Source organism: Lathamus discolor, chromosome 1, assembly GCF_037157495.1.
Source record: "Lathamus discolor isolate bLatDis1 chromosome 1, bLatDis1.hap1, whole genome shotgun sequence".
NCBI lineage: Eukaryota > Metazoa > Chordata > Aves > Psittaciformes > Psittacidae > Lathamus > Lathamus discolor.
In genome coordinates, this window is record NC_088884.1 from 93,687,919 (window position 1) to 93,706,026 (window position 18,108).

General features: G+C 44.8%; 1 protein-coding gene across 5 annotated transcripts in view; it reads right to left on the minus strand.

Moving 5' to 3' along the window:
* Positions 1-3,092: 3,092 nt before the first annotated feature.
* SHROOM3 (shroom family member 3) overlaps positions 3,093-18,108 on the minus strand; it is a 98,924-nt gene continuing 83,908 nt past the window's right edge. For 4 of the 5 annotated variants that reach the window (XM_065686797.1, XM_065686778.1, XM_065686813.1 and 1 more), the window contains 6 exons: positions 16,012-16,088; positions 11,480-12,397; positions 9,829-10,341; positions 8,866-9,016; positions 4,715-4,987; positions 3,093-4,061 (listed from right to left, as the gene is read on the minus strand). In XM_065686797.1, the coding sequence (XP_065542869.1) occupies positions 3,702-4,061; positions 4,715-4,987; positions 8,866-9,016; positions 9,829-10,341; positions 11,480-12,397; positions 16,012-16,088 (2,292 nt within the window). In that variant the 3' untranslated portion in view covers positions 3,093-3,701. The remainder of the gene's footprint in view (positions 4,062-4,714; positions 4,988-8,865; positions 9,017-9,828; positions 10,342-11,479; positions 12,398-16,011; positions 16,089-18,108) is intronic. The other variant, XM_065686789.1, reaches the window with a different exon arrangement.

Below are 18,108 nucleotides of genomic sequence, written 5' to 3' on the forward strand. Positions count from 1 at the left end.
TCTCACACTGCAAGTCACAGAGGAGAAACCTCCCTGGCTCACATGAACCATATTTTCTTCAAGGTGTAGCAGAAAACAAATCCTTTTTCCTAATCCCAAATCCCAACCTGGGTGCAGACATGCTGACATCCCCCTCCAGGACCAGCTCCATTCCATCTTGCGACAGGCAAGGAGAAAGCAAGTTTTTTGCAAAGACTTTTAGCACCAACACGCAGCAAGCTGCACAAAAGCCAGAGCTACAGCTGGAAGGGTTGTGTTACTGTACACACACAAGCAACAGTATAAGCAGTGTGCGTATAAGCGTCTGGCAAGCATCCTCTGGAGTAATTAACACCCTGAATTCAGCTTATTTCCACAATTTATAATGAAGAGGGTCAGCAGAGTCTGGCTAAACCAGGCAGGAGAGGACCATCTCCTAGAGTGAGACCACTCTGGCCACATAAATACATCCAGTTGCACGACACAAACAATGTTTGCTCAGTAACACATGGCTAGAAAACCCGTATAGTACACAAGAGGTGTACAACAGTTTATGTGCAGAAGCATGAACAAAAGTCCTGCAGGAACACAGCCAAACCATAATGCCATGCCACAGTCAGCATACATCCCCTGTGGAAGGGATATAAAGGAAGAAACAACTCTTAACGTGAATCAAACCCAGATGTAAACACTGGCTTGGTGGATGGTTGAATAACGCGTGGAGAAACCATAGAGATTGGGTCTCTAGATATGCCCTGGTTTGCTCACACGGATTTAAAGCATAGGCTCTCCTAAGGAGAGCTTGTTTTGTTTCCCATTCTGCAAATGACAAATCGCTGCTAATGTTAATATTCAAGATTTGCGTGCAGTGACTATGAAACGCTATCCAGCTTGGTTTGCTTGCTTCTCTTAATTACCAGCCTAAACAATTATGACAGCAGCCAAGTTGTAGAGATGATGGATCAAGCCTGATGCATAAACTGTTTCGGTGCTCTGTGTTTAATTTTATAGTTAACCTTCACAATAGATGATGTGTATAAGCCTACAAGCAGCAGGCTCTAGCATGTAAACACTCTTTACTAGATTTAGTCTTGAGGAAAGAATCTGACATGAATTCCTTGTTACCATCAACTGCCCAAGGGCTCCAGTATAAAACCCCAAACAGTAAGTTGGATCACTAGATTTTCACAGTGCTTGAATCATATGGCATGGCAGAGCAGGCTGTGGGTGCAGCATGTCACTGAAAGCATATGAGGACTTAGAGAGCTAGCTTTATAAGACCTGCTTCAAGATCTTGTGCAATACCATCATGGTGAAAGTGCATGCTTTCATGTTTTTGTGTTCCCCTGTGCTAGGTGTGGGTGCTCTCACAGCAATATAGTTTGATTACTTTCAAAGGCCAGGAAAAGTGCACCCCAGCCCTCTGGTGCTTTAGCAGGAGGCTTTGGAAGGATGAGTTATAGCTGCCTTTTTCCTGAGAGTTCCCTCACACACTGGCTGGAAATTGAAGATAATTATCCAAAGAATGCTGACTCAGGAAAAATGCTGTGCTCCTAATACACGCGCAAACACAACATATTGTAACAGGCAATGAGGAGCCCGGTTGCTTTTGTACAACTAGCTTTTACTTTGAACTGGCAATGCATGTAAAAAGTGTAACTACTTTGTCCCTACTAGGAGTTTTCCTCAAGCCAGTGAAGTGAGACTGCACACTTGCTAGCACTGGACTGTAGCTGGCTGAACTGGCCAGGCAGCTGTCACAGAATCCTTCATCAGCCAATGGACTTCTCTGGAGACTGCTCAGGAGAAGGTATTTGATTCAGATTCTTTGAAATGACCTGGGGAAGAGTCTCATCCACTGTCACCTATGGAAGGAAGTAGGCTACACAGGCTGGCCAGCAAACAGCCACTGCTGCTGTCCCTGTGGCAGGGTGGGAGGTTGGGTATGCCATTCCAATATCCCAAACATGTTTCAATTATAAAAATGAGGCCTATTGTTTTGGTAAGTGTAGGATGGAAAGGTGGCTGCAAAACAAAAATCTAAAGTAAAGCAACCTTTAAATCTAATAAACTAAAGTACTATGTAAGATTTCTTTTTTAGGACAAATTAAATATTTTGATTGGATTGAAACACCCCCACCCCCACCCCCCACCCCCATTTTCATGACTCTGCACTCAAACAAATAATTATTTTTTATTTTCTCTCTAATTTTGTTTTGATTCAGCTGTTAAGGCCTAAGAATCACTTCCCCTGCTTAGGGGTCTCATGAAATGTTGTATGAGCCCAAACAGCATTCAGTCTCAAAAGTAATGAAAAGGATATGTCATCACAGGTAATTGCTGCTTCTAAAAGCATTACAAACCCAGGTAAAATTTCTTTTGGGTATTGAAGAGCTGATGCTTGGTATGACAGAAGGGCACTTGCTCTAATTTGGCATTTTCCTCAGTTTGCCAAGCTGTCCGTGGAAGAACTATGATATGAGCTATTAAAAAAAAAAAATAAAGGGGCTTTAAAACCAGCACTGAAAGGAATGAATATTGTAATTTTCAGTAACATCCTAAAGTTGACATTCACAGTGAATGGACTTAAAAACTACATAACTAAAATCCCTGCAGTGGTCCTGGTGGCGAGATAGAATAGGATGAACAATGCAACACCCTGGAGAAGGGAGAAGCCTGAATCACTTCAAAGTCTCTGCAAGGTTTGGAGACAGGTGATACATATCTGGCTCATGAGCCATGGTGATAATCTGTTCATGCAGCTTCTAGGCATTTTGTTTAAATGGTGATGTAGTTTGTTAGAGAGGAAAGCACAAAAAGAGGGCCTGCCCCAGTCTACTTTACTGACTGCAAACAGGCAGCAGTCCTCTATCTGTGGTGAAGTTCAGTCAGGCAAATTTGGTTACTCCAGACTGCCCGAACTAGGAAATAATCCTATTATCCTTACAGCAAGCTCTTGCCTATCTAACTAGGGGCACAACATTATCATTGCATGTGTATGGCTTCTGTGGGTAGGAAGAGAACATCAGATTTCATGTTAATAAAAAGATTGTGTTCTCCTGGTCAAAAGCTCCTTCACAAGGCCACTTAATTTAGCATGTGTTGAAACAGGCTGAAGCTTCTTCTGGTAGCTCTTTATTACATTAAAAAACAACAACAGCAACAAAACCACAAAGAGATGTTCCAAGCTAATGCATGACTATCTTTGGGGTTCCCTCTTTTTGTTAAGGTTTTCACAAAATACAAAATTAAATGTCTTTTCTACATACAGAGCAAAGTAGAATCAAGTAACTGATTAGAGTATGTACAAAAACTTACACATTCTGTCTTGTTCTTTTAAAAATATAAATATCAATAATGTTCAGTAGAATGGGTTGGGTTTTATTTTTAAGGCTTCATTCTTTTAGATCCTTCATTATTTAATGAGGTGCCAGGTAGGCAGGAAAGAGAAGAGAGGAGGTCTTGGTTTTTATTAATGTGTATCTTCAGTTCTCATGAGACTCTTCCCCATCTCTGGCAGGAGATTTCCCTCCACACTGTTTTACATTTCCAGGAAGCAGAGGTGGAAGAAAAGGAAAATAAACCCTTTTTTTTTTTTTCTTCGTTAAAATCTTGTTCTAAACCTCTCTCTGTTCATTGTCTTTATAGAGGACCATCTGCCAAGTACCTGGATTAAATGGACTTGAGCAGGAGGAGTGTATCCCAGATCCACCTGGGAAAGGTTAGAATGAGGACGAGATCGCTGGAGGTGTTTTACCACCGACCCCTGCAGAGGTAGCAAGTGCTGCAGCTAGGGCAGCTGCTGCCTTTGCATCCCTGGGCGTGAAGTCTGTGGGGAGGCTCTCCATCAGGCACTTGAGCTGTTCCTGACCCAGTTTGATTTTATCATCTAGTTCTCGCTGCTCTATGAGGAGTGCCGACTTCATCTTTACAAAGTGCTGGTAATCCTGGAGCTGTTCCTCAGAGAGGTAGTTGCCCAGGATCTCCAAGACCACCCGTTCTCGACGGTCAAGGTTTTCCTTCAGTTCCCGGGCATCTTCATGCTGGCCAGCCAGCAGCTTCCTCTTCTCATTCAGTGAGCTCTGCACACGCCAAAGAGAGCACTTCAGTATCAGCAGCACCAAAATCACTGATCTCCCTTCTCCTTCCTCCCAACACCATATTTGCCACCTCTGGGGGAGGTGAGATGGCTGCTAAACTCCCAGACAGACAGTCAAAAGCCTGGGGGAGGAGGATGAATTCCTCATTACATATTAAACCTGAATCCCACTGAATCAGGACAATGTTCTAGTCAAAGTAGGACAGAAAGTACTCCAAGAAAGTCAGTAAAACTTCCCTGAAAGCAACAGCTACCAGGAAAACCTGGCTTTGCCTCTCAACCACCCAAAGAATGTTACAAAAAGCTCGAACTGAGGCAAAAGGCAGTGAGTGGGTTGTTCCACAATGCACAACACCATATACCCTTTCCTCCAGCCATCGTCACAGACATGCTGTCCCAGCCACGGCCATTCTGTTTTGAGACAAAAGCCACAGGATCTGAGACACTGATACAAACTGGGACCAAGATTCCCAGGGGCAGACCTGCATTTGCTACTGTATATACATAAGCCCTAAGACACCTGTGAGTCTTTGGAGGTCCTCGCTTATACAAGCATGTTCTTGTGACTGCTGCTGTCCTGCGGCTTGTAAAAGGCCAAGATACGTACAAGGCCAAGATGGCTGTGCAGATACATACCCGCTCTTCACTGTTGGCATCTTCCCCCAGACTGCTCAGAACGTTCTCTACACGGGCCAGGCGTCCAGAGAGGGAGAGCAAGAGGTTCACCACCTTATCCAAATCGCCAATGAACATCTTGTACTTGTCAAACTCGTTAGGTTTGCATAGCTTGCTGATCAACAGCTCCACCTCCTCTCCAAGAGCATTATTCATCTTGATGTCTGCAAGCAGGCCCTCCTTGGCTTCCTTCAGGATTTTCAGCTTGTGGGTTAAGCTCCCGATGAGCTCAGCCTGTCAGAAGGGAAACGCATTGCCACATTCATAATTACCATGATCTCCCTGGATTTATGGATGATGACAATGAAAGGATATGGCTTCAGTTCCTGAGGACCAGAGTCAAGTCAGCAACAGCTGACAAAGAAGACATTAAGGAGGAAACAGAGAAAACTCTGAAATTCCACATCTAGTTGACAACCTGAGTACCCGATCAGATCACATGAAGATATACTTGTTCTGCCATTGAGGGAGACATCTGCACCATAATCTGATACCCAATTTCCTATATCTGAAAGATGACAGTTCTTTAAAGTCTCCGAGTGAAAAGAGCTACAGCCACATCTCCTGCATATTCCCCCTCCCTGCCCCAGCCTGAAATGTCTTATTTGGATGTTGTATTTTATATGACCCAGAACTGTGCAAAACAACTGGCAAAAAATGAATTTAAGCTGTATTAATCGCATGGCAGGAGGCTGCGCTGACACTTACATATGGCTTAGTAAGAAAAAAGGAACTGCTACATATTTCCTCCTCCTGAAACTACTTACTGTTCCTTACTCAGCTGCCTTAGTGTTGAGGTGTGAGCCTCAAATTCAGCTATGACCAAAGCTTCCTGCCTGTGCAGGCACAGCCTCACAGAAAGGGGAATCAAGCAAGCATTTACACCAAAGATGCTCTGAATTTACTTAGTGACTGAGCAAAGACAAGGAGGGCAGACACCCATTTTGTGAAAATGCTGGCAACTCTTTCACTGCCAAAGAAAAGGAGGCCCCCAGAGTTCAGTTACTTCAGAAACAGCTATGCTGCACATATGCTGGAGATCCTAATTTCTATCAGGATTTAGGGGAAAGACATATGCAAAAGCAGAAGTGTATGGCCTGGGGCTTGCAATTCTTGCTTCTATTTAACTCAGAACTGAGATCACAGAGAGCAGGAAAAGCTCTTTGTATGAGGCTTGGGTATTTTCAGTCTCTTCAGTTTATGCACTGCTGAGACACCATTACATCTATCTTAATTTGCTCTGCATACAAACACTGTGAGATGAAAAAGAAATAAATCACAGGGTTGCCTGAAAATACTCTCAAAGTCTTCTTTCCATCAAAAGTGATGGTCATTCTGTGTAAGAAGACAGTCTACTCCAAAGCAGAAAGGATCTTCAAACCCAGGTCAGGCTGGGGATGGTCTGGATTGGCCCTGATCCCCGGGATGGCCTGTCAGAGCAGGTTTTAACAGGCTGGTTTTGCAGCAGGGACATCAGCAGCAGTGCTTAGCCAGACACCACTAGATGGAACACTTGGCGTGCATCCTCTGAGTGCATGGTTTTGCAGCTGCACTGCAGTCTACTGCCAGCTTCCACATAGACGAAAGGCTGAACAAACCATATTATTCTCTTAAAATAAACATCAGCGACCAGACTTATGCTAGAATGACTGCTAAGTCACACTATTAGTTCAAAGGTAGTTCAGGGAAGAGAAGAACAAAGGCTGTACTAAATCCCACCTGCTAGGATAAGGGAAAACAAAACCTTTCCTTGCATTCTCCCCTCAGTGGGACAGGTTGTGACCAACACTTGTCCTTCCCTGTGCCTTTGATCCTAATGCCACCTTCAGAAGAGAGAGCCAAGATCCTCACCAGCTGATTGCTGGACCATATCCTGGGGAGCAAAAGAAGTGACCTATTTTCAATGATTACTATACTAGAAGGGAAAACTCTACAGCAGGACTGTATGGGCTGAACAGAGTCCATCATTAACCTCAACAGGTTTTCAGGAGGATAGAGCTGCTCAGATGATAAGTCGTTCCTCCCTGCTCCAGGAGCTTTGCTCAAGGTTCAGATCTGCCCTTCAGATATAGCAGGAGGCTCTAGGATCACTGGGAGTGACATACCTTTGTTCTAAAGGCATGGGAGCTGTACAGGGCTGTGACACACTTGCTTTGTGTTCATTAATCAGTGACTCTCCTGAGAGATCCCAAATGCCAGCCAATATAGCTCCTTTGCATACTTAACAATGGAAATGAGCTTGGTTTATCCAAATGACCTCTGAGAGTAGCTGCCTTCTCAGAAAATGCCTATGCAAATGTTCTTTCACACAGACCACGAACAACATACCAGGCAGATCTTGCTGTCTGGCCTAATTACTCCCATCTATTTCTGTTTCTCCATGCAAATGTAACCTTTGAGCTCCGGGACTCATCCTCCATGGCAGGTTCACATCTACTTGCAAGCCTGTCAGATGCTTGCAGCATGTCCACTGACTCCATGGAGCAGCACCTGTTTCACCGCTACCTACCTTTCACGCTTGTTTAAGGAGGCAGGTGGTTTTGTAGCATCCTAAGAGACGATTGGGCTGATTACCTTTGAAGCTGGGTGCTCTATAACTGATGGCTAGGGCCAGATATTTAAAGCAGCATTAATTAGCAACACATGCATGATCTATCTGTGTAGACTTGCTATGCAGAATCTGTGTAAGACCACAGAAGTAAGAGATGGCAGGCATGATGAGTGCCCCAATCCATTCCAATGGCATGGTATGACAGCTCCTGAAGACTTGACTGCATCTCAAATGCTTCAACAAAACAGGGAAAGTCTCCTCGCTTAGCACTCCTTATTCATGTTAGCACTTTGATGGAGGTCCCATTCTAGCTGTCAGTGTATTAAAGCCTGGTAGGGAGCAGATTGTGCTTAGCAGATAAAAGCTGAGAACAGAAACAGTAAGGCAATGTGGAAAAGAGACTAAGCTCCCTAAGTCAGGGCTACAGGGCATCACATCTTCTCTCTGCTTTTTTACACGTGGCATGGGGATGAGGACCTGGAGAGAAAATGTGGAGCTGTGCTAGAGATGTGAATTCTCTGCACTATGATGGAGAGGCTGGGTTTGAGGGACTTTCTTTAAATCCATGCTTGGTATCAGTGCAGGAACAATCACAGCATATGGGACTTGCACAAATATTTGCATCCTTTAGTATGCTTAAACTCTACTGTTGTACAAATACGGGCTGGAATATGGGCTGCGCTACTCTGTCTGGTGCAATGTAGGATGTTTTAAATTTACAGGCACAGCTGCTTTTGACATGTAGGCATGTGAAGGGAGGCACAGACAGGCAAGTACCTGCCTGTGGCTCTTTGGGACTTGTGGGCTTCATAGCACATCTATAATTACCAGGTAACCAATGTGAGACAACCACAGGGGCAAATTAGAAGGCCCTGCAAAAGCACTGGAAGACAGAGCACCCAAGCCTGCAGCAAGAACTGCAGGGGCCATTCCTCAGTGAAATGCAATCAGAGGAAAAGATTTCCTCCTCCCCTGCCCTGCTCTCCTCCCACCCATCATATTGAGGTTATGCTGACTGAGCTGCTGAGGTGCACATCACTTTCAGCAGGTCAGTGAAACAATAAAGTGTGGAGGAAAAGGAGTAGCCAATGTTTCTTTGGAAGCAGTGAGTGCAGATAGCAGCTAAAACGGGTAAATTGCCTTCACTGAAGAGGAAAATCCTAGGGCAAACGTCATGCGCTCAGCACAGTCACTAGCTGGAATCTGTTCCTGTTTCTAACCTAAGCTGTACGTACTAAAGTCGCTTCACCTCTCCCTTTTCCTTCCTTGCTATGGGACAGGGACTGCCTCTTACAATCTGTACACTCAGCATTTGGTACAGTACAGACCTGCCTCAGGGTTGTGCAAGATTTGTACTCAAGTTTACTATGAATACTCAGATTATCTCTCTTTGTTCAGTCTGGGTCACTGTAACAAAGCTTCACAGGGGGCCTAAACACACCTAGCCCTCATGTAACTTGGGACTGCCAAAACCTGAGCTCAAATAGAAATGCATTTTACTTCAGGGCTTGATACTGTTTCAGGAAGTTACTAGCAAATGGTAGTGGTGTGCTGAATTTACCTTCTTTTCATTTATGTCCAGCAGCTCCTCTTCCTCACCTACTTCTTCTGGCAAGTCCTTGATTTTATTCAGCAGTTCTGCTTTGGGTGCTGAAACACTGTAATATGCAGGACAGGTGACCAGGGTTACGGGAGCTTCCTTTTCTTCTCTCCTACACCACAGTGAAGAAAAAGGAGAAGTTCAGTCAGAGCCTGACTTTTTCCCATGCCTACATCAATGGTTTTCCAGTATTTCCTCTTTGGGACCTTCCCAGTGTTATTATCCACAAAGGAAATGGCCGATTCCTGCCATCAGAGGGTGCATGTCAGCTGCTTTCATGCTTATCCTCTCCTTAAACGTAGACTCAGTTAACAACTCTATAAAGGACCAGATCCTTGCTGAAGGTAAATCAGAACACCTCAGCTGGTGAAGGCTGCACTGACCATCTCACTTAGCATGATGTATTACAACTTATTTCTCTATGGCTCTCCAGGTGTCACTTTGGAGTCTCTTATCTTATAAAATCCACACTGGAGAACTTGGGCTGAACTTTGTATCTCCCTGTAATAAGCAGGTGCCTCCATCCCTCCTTTCAAAATTTGGCCACTCATTATCTTCCTGCTTACCACTGTTTTAGTACTGATTTTACTCTCATATACCTGTTATTGTGCTTTGGCCTGAATTGCTTCAGATTACAAAGGTTAAGAGAGCAAAATCAAGTAACAAAAAAATCAAGTAACACATGTAACAAGCCCTGTTACTATGCTCAGCATGATTTTCCAAAGAGCTCAGAGAGGTGAGCTCAAAGGCAACATGTAGAGCCAAGCTCCTGAGAAAGGACTTTAAGTCTTCACACCTGGGAACAGAGAAGCTCTCTCTCCACCAGCATCCACCACCTGAAAAATTCAGCACTGGCTTGTCCTTAAAAGCAGTTAGTGAGTTCTGCAGCAGTGTTAGCCCACCACCCAAAGAAGTAGGGCTTACGTGTCATCTTCAGCCACTGTCCTGTTAGCTTTCTTCTGTGTCATCTTCCTCTTCATGTTGTTCTCCTTCAGCAAGCTGGTTCCACTGGGGAAAAGCCCTTCCATTAAGTCCATGGTTGTTTTCATTTTGGAATCTGGATCCAGGATATCAGCCAGAGACTTGTCTTTATGGACAATTTCTTTTGCTAGAGCTTCTGACTTAATATCCTCTGGGGTTTTTGTCTTCACTGGAGATGCTGCACTGTGCATCCTGGAATCCAGGCTGCCTTTTTCCAGTTCTCTGGTGATGACTGCTGGCTCACTGTGGTTTCCTTCAGGTTGAGTTATGGGCTGCCTATCAGTACTTTGAGGCGCTTCAGAAGCAGCAGGTAACTGGTGCTGTTTATCCACAGCAGATGGAGAGCTAGTCCTCTTTGATGCAGATGGGGAGAGGGGACAACTATTTTCATGGACACTGGTGCCCCATCCTGTTATCTCCCACTCAGCCAGGGCTTTGGGAAAGCTTTTGAAGCTGCTATGGACAGAAAGATTCTGTGAGATGAACATAAACTTACAACACAGGACCATTGTGAACACATGGCAAAGGACTAAGACAAGTAAGTTTTCCTTCTCTCTCATTAATTTTTGTGTCTTACTTCTCATTTCAACACAAAAACCCACAGTATGAAGCTACTGGCACCATAAGCATATTGTCCCTTCAACCTGGACACTGCTGTTTTGTCATTACAACATAGAAAGAACTAGTGAATGAGAAGGGCTTTTGACAAGGGCATGTAGTGACAGGACAAGGGGTAATGGTTTTAAACTGACAGAGGGAAAAATTGAGATGAGATCTCAGGAAGAAGTTCTTCCCTGTGAGGGTGTTGAGGCCCTGGCACAGGTTGCCCAAAGAGCTGTGGCTGCTCCATCCCTGGCAGTGTTCAAGGCCAGGCTGGATGAGGCTTGGAGCAACCTGGTCTAGTGGAAGGTATCCCTGCCCATGGCAGGGGATTGGAACTGGATGAGCTTTAAGGTCCCTTCCAGCCCAAACCAGTCAGTGATTCTATGACAAGTTACTTCGTTTTCTGCTCACAGACTGGCGACATTGCATTTCCCCAGCTGGAGCTACCATCCTGAGCTGTCTATACTCATTTATCCTTTTCATGTTGGAAAAGCCAATCACTACCACAGCCCTAGTCAGATTCTTCCCGGATGGAAATCAGAGCAGCTCCTTGGGAGTGAAGGAAGCTGTGCTGATTTAAACCAGCTGCACACTAAGCCCCAAGTCCTATCCTTCAGGAAAAAATCACTATTCAGTGTGCCTGTGACATATTTGTGTTGTCGCTTCTTGGCAGATGGTCACTGTTTCATAACATCATTACTTTGTGCCAGGTCTCAAATGTATTCTGGGAAACTCTAACTGCTTGGAAAAAACATCAAGGATTTTCACAATTCTCTCTCAAACCCCAGTAACTAGAAGGAGTCAGCAGCCATTTTAACTCTTCATGCTGGAGTAAGAAGCATGAAAGTGCCTGCTCAGCTAGCAGCTGTGGGTGGTTCACCGCGGTACACAGATCTCAGTCCCATTTGTCTGGAGCCCCTCATATCATGCTGTATATGGCCCTACAACGGCCAAGACTGTGTGTTCCAGGCCCCCCCCACCCCGCCCCTACCTCACTTTGGCGTCCTCTGTGAGACTGGTGGATTTGTCTCCAGATGCCCCATTCCCCTCAAGGGCCACAGGAGGGGGAGGAGGTGGGAATTCCTCTGTGCTGTTGGCAGAAGTGTAAGAGCTCAGCTCAGGAAGAGGATGGGATGGCAGTGAGGTGGGTGAGAAGGGTGGCGCAACGGCCCTGGCCTGGGAAGGCATGACAAACACCTCGTCGTCCTCATCATCCTGCAGCAGCGGTGGGGGTGTGAGCTGCAGCCCTGACTCTGAGATCCGGAGATGGGTTGTCCCCGGGGGAGAAGGAGTCTCTGGGTCAGAAGAAGTGCTGCTCTGTGTCGGCAGGGACTGCCACCTCTGGGGGAACTGTGGCCCAGCTGCTGGAGGAGACACCATAGCCCTCAGGTAGCTGTTGTCTTTGACTGAATGAGCCCACACCACTTTGGATGGAACAGATCTGTGGAGCAGCCCAGCCTTCTTTCTCCACATCATTTCTTCTGTGGGAGTCTTGGAGGATCTATCCTGGACAGCATCCAAAGACTGTGCCTGAATATTACCGTTGCCCTCAGGGGGAACAGCATCTCGTTTGGCATGGTGCTGTCTCAGAGCCTGGCCATCACTTGCACTCTGGAAGTCTGAGGGAGCTGGGATGGGTGTACTGGGGGAGGACTGGCCAGATCCATGAGTAAGGTTAAGGTACAAGGATTTAAAGCCTTGCTTTTGCTCAGGATAGTGACTCCTTGCCTCTGTTGGGGATGAGACAAATGCAGAAGTCCTGCTATCTGGCCTGGAAAGTTCTGAGAGCTTGTGGTTCTCGTTCAGTGTGGTGGACCCAGTAACCACCTCGCTGCTGTGGTGAGGATGGGGATAATAACTGGTGAATGCCATTTTTTCTGAGTGGCTTCTTTCTTTCTTGCTGAAAGACCTAAATGCCAAGAGACACACCATGATAAGATTAATGAGCAAGAAAAGCAATGAGCAAGAAAAGCTATTGTGTATCTCTGTAATAAGTAAATTATGCAACCATATCAGAGGCCCGGGTCAATGCTTGCTGATCTAGGTGAGGTGCAGTTAGGCTTTGAAACTGCTAGTAGAATCCAGTCTACTAATGCTAAGGACACAGAGCTGGATCCAGTCCCACCCTCCATTTTTATTTGCAGTGTATGCCAGATTACACACGTGTGCATACATGTAGCAAGCATCACAGCAATAACTTAATAGAAAGAAAACTAGGGAAACCTAAATGCCTGGCTTCCTTTGCAGCCTTGCTTTGAATTTTGTTTGTTACAGATGGGGCTAGTAGTAACTGCTGTAAGATAGACTGCTTGACATGATCTGCCATCAAGCTATGTTCTCAATTGCTGGTAACTTAAATAATTTAAGATTTATGGGCCCTGGCAGTGTTCAAGGCCAGGTTGGACAGGGCTTGGAGCTACCTGGTCTAGTGGAAGGTGTCCCTGCCCATGGCAGGGGCTTGGAACTGGATGAGCTTTAAGGCCCTTCCAACCCAAACCAGTTTGTGATTCTGTGAGAATTTCCGTAACATTATCTGCTCCTTTTGGAAAGGTGCCATCAAAACAATTTGACTGTCTCTGAGAACAAAGTGAGGCTGAAAAAAGCACTATTTTGACCACAGAGAAAAATAAAAAAACTCCCAACTCTCAAAACCTTGTAATCCTGTTATGAAAAAGAGCTCTACTTAGGCAGGTATAAGGAACCTAAAGCCAATGCACTTCAACTGCAAATGGATGTTGAGGCTGCAAAGCCAGCAGAGTACATTATTCCTTCCAGGTCTTTTAAAGTGTTTTCATGTGAGTCTGAGAAACAGTGCCTGGCCTCTGAAGTGAGGATCCTGCTCAGAATCCATAGCCAAACCTACTTGCCCGTGTGGCTATTTAAAAACAAAAGAAGCAGTAATAACAGTGCTAGCAGATGCAAGCATAGATGGGCTAAAAACATGAGGCCATACCATAAACCAATGAAATACAATAAAGCTCTACTGCCAGTCTATTTTCTGTTATTGAGATGCATTATTCTCATAATTCAACACTACCAATCTGTGATGTTTGAGGCTTGGGCCCCAAATGTGCTCTCAGATGTACTGGTACAAATTAAGAATAACTGCCAAAGACATGGGTTGTTCCGGCTTTATTCCTGTGTAACTGAGAATAGAATTTGGCTGCTTTTGCCCGAGGGTGGGGAAACTTCCCAGACAGACTGCTCTTGGTATTGTCTGTGGTTCCTGGACAGTAGCAATATGTATTCTTTTCGGATGCTCAGCGTTTGTCAGAAACGCCAGATGGTAATTCTCTAATTGGAAGATCTCTCCCACTGTGGAAACAATTGTGTATTCTAAAACTGGTGGAGCAACAACTGTTCCCAACAGTGCTTATGAGACAGTTATTGTATGACACATGGAGAGTAGCACAGAGTGTAAGTCATGGAGCATGTGTGACCGGAACAACTGATGGCTGACCAGGGTTTCCCTAACTTTACCACATGACAGTTTTCCTCCTTGAGCAAGAGAGGTGGTAGGGATGGTCCCATCTCTTCTTCAGCACATTAAGCAGCTGTGTCCCAAGGAACACTAAGAGCATAATTTCTACTGCCTGCTATTGCCTTCCCTGAAGAGCCCGTGCATGGAGCAGCTGCAGACAGCAGCAGGATGGTGATGGTTAGATGTGAGAAGACCAGCTAGAAAACAGCAGTTTGGGGCTGACAGCCACAGGACAGACAAAGACTGCATCTTGTAAGAGATGGATTGAAGATGCTACAATAATCCCCTAGGAACCAGACTGTGAAATACTCACACTGGGGCAGGGGAACATCCAACAGCATCCTAATAGTTGAACTCCTTCTGTGACACATGGGTAAGGTCTTTGTCTACCTGCCCCTTTCAGTCTGCAGAGGATTCAGGCCTTGTTCCCATTGAGATTTAAGTGTAAAACTTCTACCAGCTTCAGCAGTGCACGATCAGAGCCCTCTGGCTTCCAAAATTCCTGCCCATTCTCTTTCAGGTCATTTCAGTAGCAGTAACATAAGAAAAATCACTCAGCAGCCAAGGCTCGCAGGGAGTGATTTGCAGCCTGTGTAGTGGGACCTGGGGTCCTCAGAGCCAGGGCTTTTTCCTGTCTTCTCCCATCCTCTCAACCTATATTTTGGGAAATCCAATATTGATTAGGAAGGGAAACCAACCTCCCATCTCCCAGAAGAAATGGGTTTGCAGAGCAAGCAGGATGCCTATGCAGCAGAAACATCATAAAACTGTTAATACAAATAATCTCTGCACAGTGAAGCATGAAAATGAGAAACCTACGTTTTGTGCCCCAGTAAACTTTATTTTCAGTCTGGGTGTTCAATCCTGTTACTTGGAAAATAGGTTGGGGGATGGAAAGAAGCCACAAGTAGTTATTGGGAAGCATGATGAAATGCCATCTCTAGAAGAAATGGGAAGGCAGGGTGAACTAAAGCAGCTGTATTGTTCTCTTAGGAAAAAAAAAATGGAAAAAGTTATTCCAAATGAAAGTAAATGGGTGTGTTTTAAATAATCATAAAAGGATGAGCCTGAAGGCAGACTGAGTCCCTCTAGAATAACATTTATGTCTTCTTAGGGGTAAAAATGGCCAGCCAGTCAGCATTAAGATGCAGCTAGACTAGGAGCCTTCCTCTGCTTCTTGTGTGGTGAAACCTTTGGAGACAGCAGTGTTAACTCCCCCTGTGACAGCCCAGTGGGCTGACATTTACTGAGAGCTTATGAGCAACAGAGCTCCTTTGTGAATAATTCTTTGAGTCCCTCTTTACGGTCTTTACTGTAACATGAGTTAGCTATTTGAGCACTCAGAGCTTAAGGCAAACATCTATTTATTATTTAAATGTAAATACAGCAAGATCAACTTCAGTTCTAGTTAACTTCAAAACAATCCACTGCTAAGTGGATAGTTATGTAAAGTCCTAATATTATGAGTTTTATGATTACACTTTTCTATTTTTAAAAACATTTCTCTTTCCCCTCTAGCTGAGCAAAATATCATGCCTGCATAAAGGGAAGCAGCCTAAACAGAAGCTCCCAATTCAGTAAGATAAATGAAATCTGCTGCTTTTAGTCCACGCAAATGTTCACTGCTTCTGGGGAGGCAGCATCCTGGACTGGAGAAAACGAGACAGATTGGGATATTGGGATACTTTTTCCTTTAGAATCCGTCAGTTATGACAGAATCTGGATGCGAGTCTAACAGCAGATCAAACACATTTTGGAAGTTACACAACTGGAAATTCGTTGTACAAACATGCTCCAAAATGACATGAGGAGGCCTTGATAGTGAATTAATGTCTGTAATGGGAAAACAAAGGCTCTCGGCAACTTATTCCTCCTAACTCTGCTGGATACACAGACCCAGAACTGTGCCTTTGCAGATATTTTCTCTAGTTTGTTATGACCCATCCATTTACATAGACAACATGTGACAACTGCTGCTGGCAGCAGGATGGCAGGAGCTTATTCTGCACTGAGTGACAAAGGGGACATCAGCATGTACCTACCTGGCTCCTGCACTGACCACGTAGAATGGATCTCTCACCATGGGGCCAAATTCACTGCTTTCCCTTCTCAGCAGGTCCTGGAGTGCAAAGACAATATTAGCAGTAAGCAGAAGGCGAAGCAAAGTATGAAAACACTGACATTTCAGAGTAAGAGAACTCTACTCCTGCTCAGAGGACCTGCCTGCCTTTTTCTGGATGGACTGTGGACCAACAGGCAGACTTATTCAGAGACATGTCTTCTTAAAACCCCTCAGCAAGTCCTTGCCTCTTCTAAAAACATGCTCAAGGGTATCCTTGGGACCTGCTACTCAGCTTTGTTCTACATGCAGTCAAAAAGCTGAGACATCACTGAAGCAGCCTTAACTGGGAAGGTAAACAGCGAACAATCTGTGCCCAAGCCCAGTGCCAAAACAAGACAGAAACTCTGCAGAGATACTGAATGACAAAAAGGCTGGAAACTCCAGCCACACGCAGAAGTGCTGAAAAACTTCACAATGTTCAGCGCTTGGCTCTTTGGAAAACCAAAGCACAGGAACTACCTCCTCTTTAGGCATTTGTACCTTCTAAAACCAGATAAATGTTGCAGCTGAAATACCTTTGTGAACCTGACTCTCTCTGCCCTAGAGCTCCCACCATAGGACATCAGGCTATTATAAGACATGAAAGCAAATGCTCAGCCTGCCTTGGAAAGGGTTGGTATTTTCTCCCATACAGTCTTTCCAGCAGAGAGCATTTCAGTGTCCCCTTCCCTGCACCCTCAGTAAGTGATTTTTTTTGGTTAGTGTTGCTGCAGAGGGAGGGTAAGTGCAGATCTTGGTTTAGGAGTTCGGGAGCTGGGAGATGTACAGGCTGAGACAAACTAAAAAAGCAGAGAGGAAGGAAGGCTGAGAATGTGTTCTGAAGGCTGAGAACTAATAATTCAATTTCTTAATATCTTTAAACAAATTCCTACAGTGACATTGCAATGTGATTTATATGCAGCCTGAAAGGAATGTTAGACATTGTGTGCTGAAAAACATACAGCGAAGCAGAGAAATCTGCTGCTACCCTGGAAATAAACATTTCCCACCAAAAAATCTGAAAAGATTCCCAAAAAATAATAATAACAAATAAAAAGTCACCCTGTTTCTTTGGCTTCGTCCCCCACTTTCATAGCTGTGGTTTTGTATTGGAGACAGATCAGAAGCAAACCTAATGAAATGAGCACTTAAACATATACTTCCCATTCAAACAGACACTTATGGATTGGTATGTATATTGGAACGTGCTTTCATGAATTAGGATTTAAGAACAGGATTTTTCCAAGTGCCTGGCTGCCTATGGGACTAAATTCTCATTCCAGAAGAGGATACAGCTACATCCCTGTCAAACAGCAATAAGGGCTCTCCTCTCCTCCACTCTCCTCCTGTAAGTGTTCGTTGTCTTCCTCAAGTCACCTTCCAACAGGCAGAATCTCTGGTTTGGCTGCAAGATTAAAAATGAGCCAACAAGGGGGAAATAAAGATCTCCAGAACTACCCTGTATGTCCCCTGCCCAAGAGAGTAGGCTGGGTAAAGACAAACTAGGGCTGCCTGTCGTTCAACCTGTCACCGAAAAGCATGTTTTAGTGATATTTCTCTTTCTGGATGGCTGGTTTTGAGCTGCTCAGGCTGCTTGAGGAGGCAGAGAAAGAGTCACAGCTTGGCCTTCACCCAAGCCCTTTCTTAAGGACTGTCCTCTTACTGAACAAGACTTCATGATTGGCAAGTGTGACAAAATGGCACAGATGAGACTGATGCCTGGCAGGTGTAGAAAAACACTGACAATGGGATCAGACAGGAGTGGTTGTGGAAATGTATTCCGGTCACTTGATATTCACAAGCTGCTTTTTGAATTCTCTCTATTTAAAAATGTAGCGTGGGATCTGAGGTCTGTTGAAGGAGGACATTTAGAATGAAGCACACAGTGAGTTTGGGAGGACGGCTCCTTTGGTTGTTTCCTCCCTCCCCCCATGATGAATGAGCCTGGTGTGGAAAGAGGGATGGGGCAGCAGACTGTAAATCCATGTGGCTTGACCAGACGTAGCTACCTAAATAGGTCTAAAGAGATTTCAGGCAG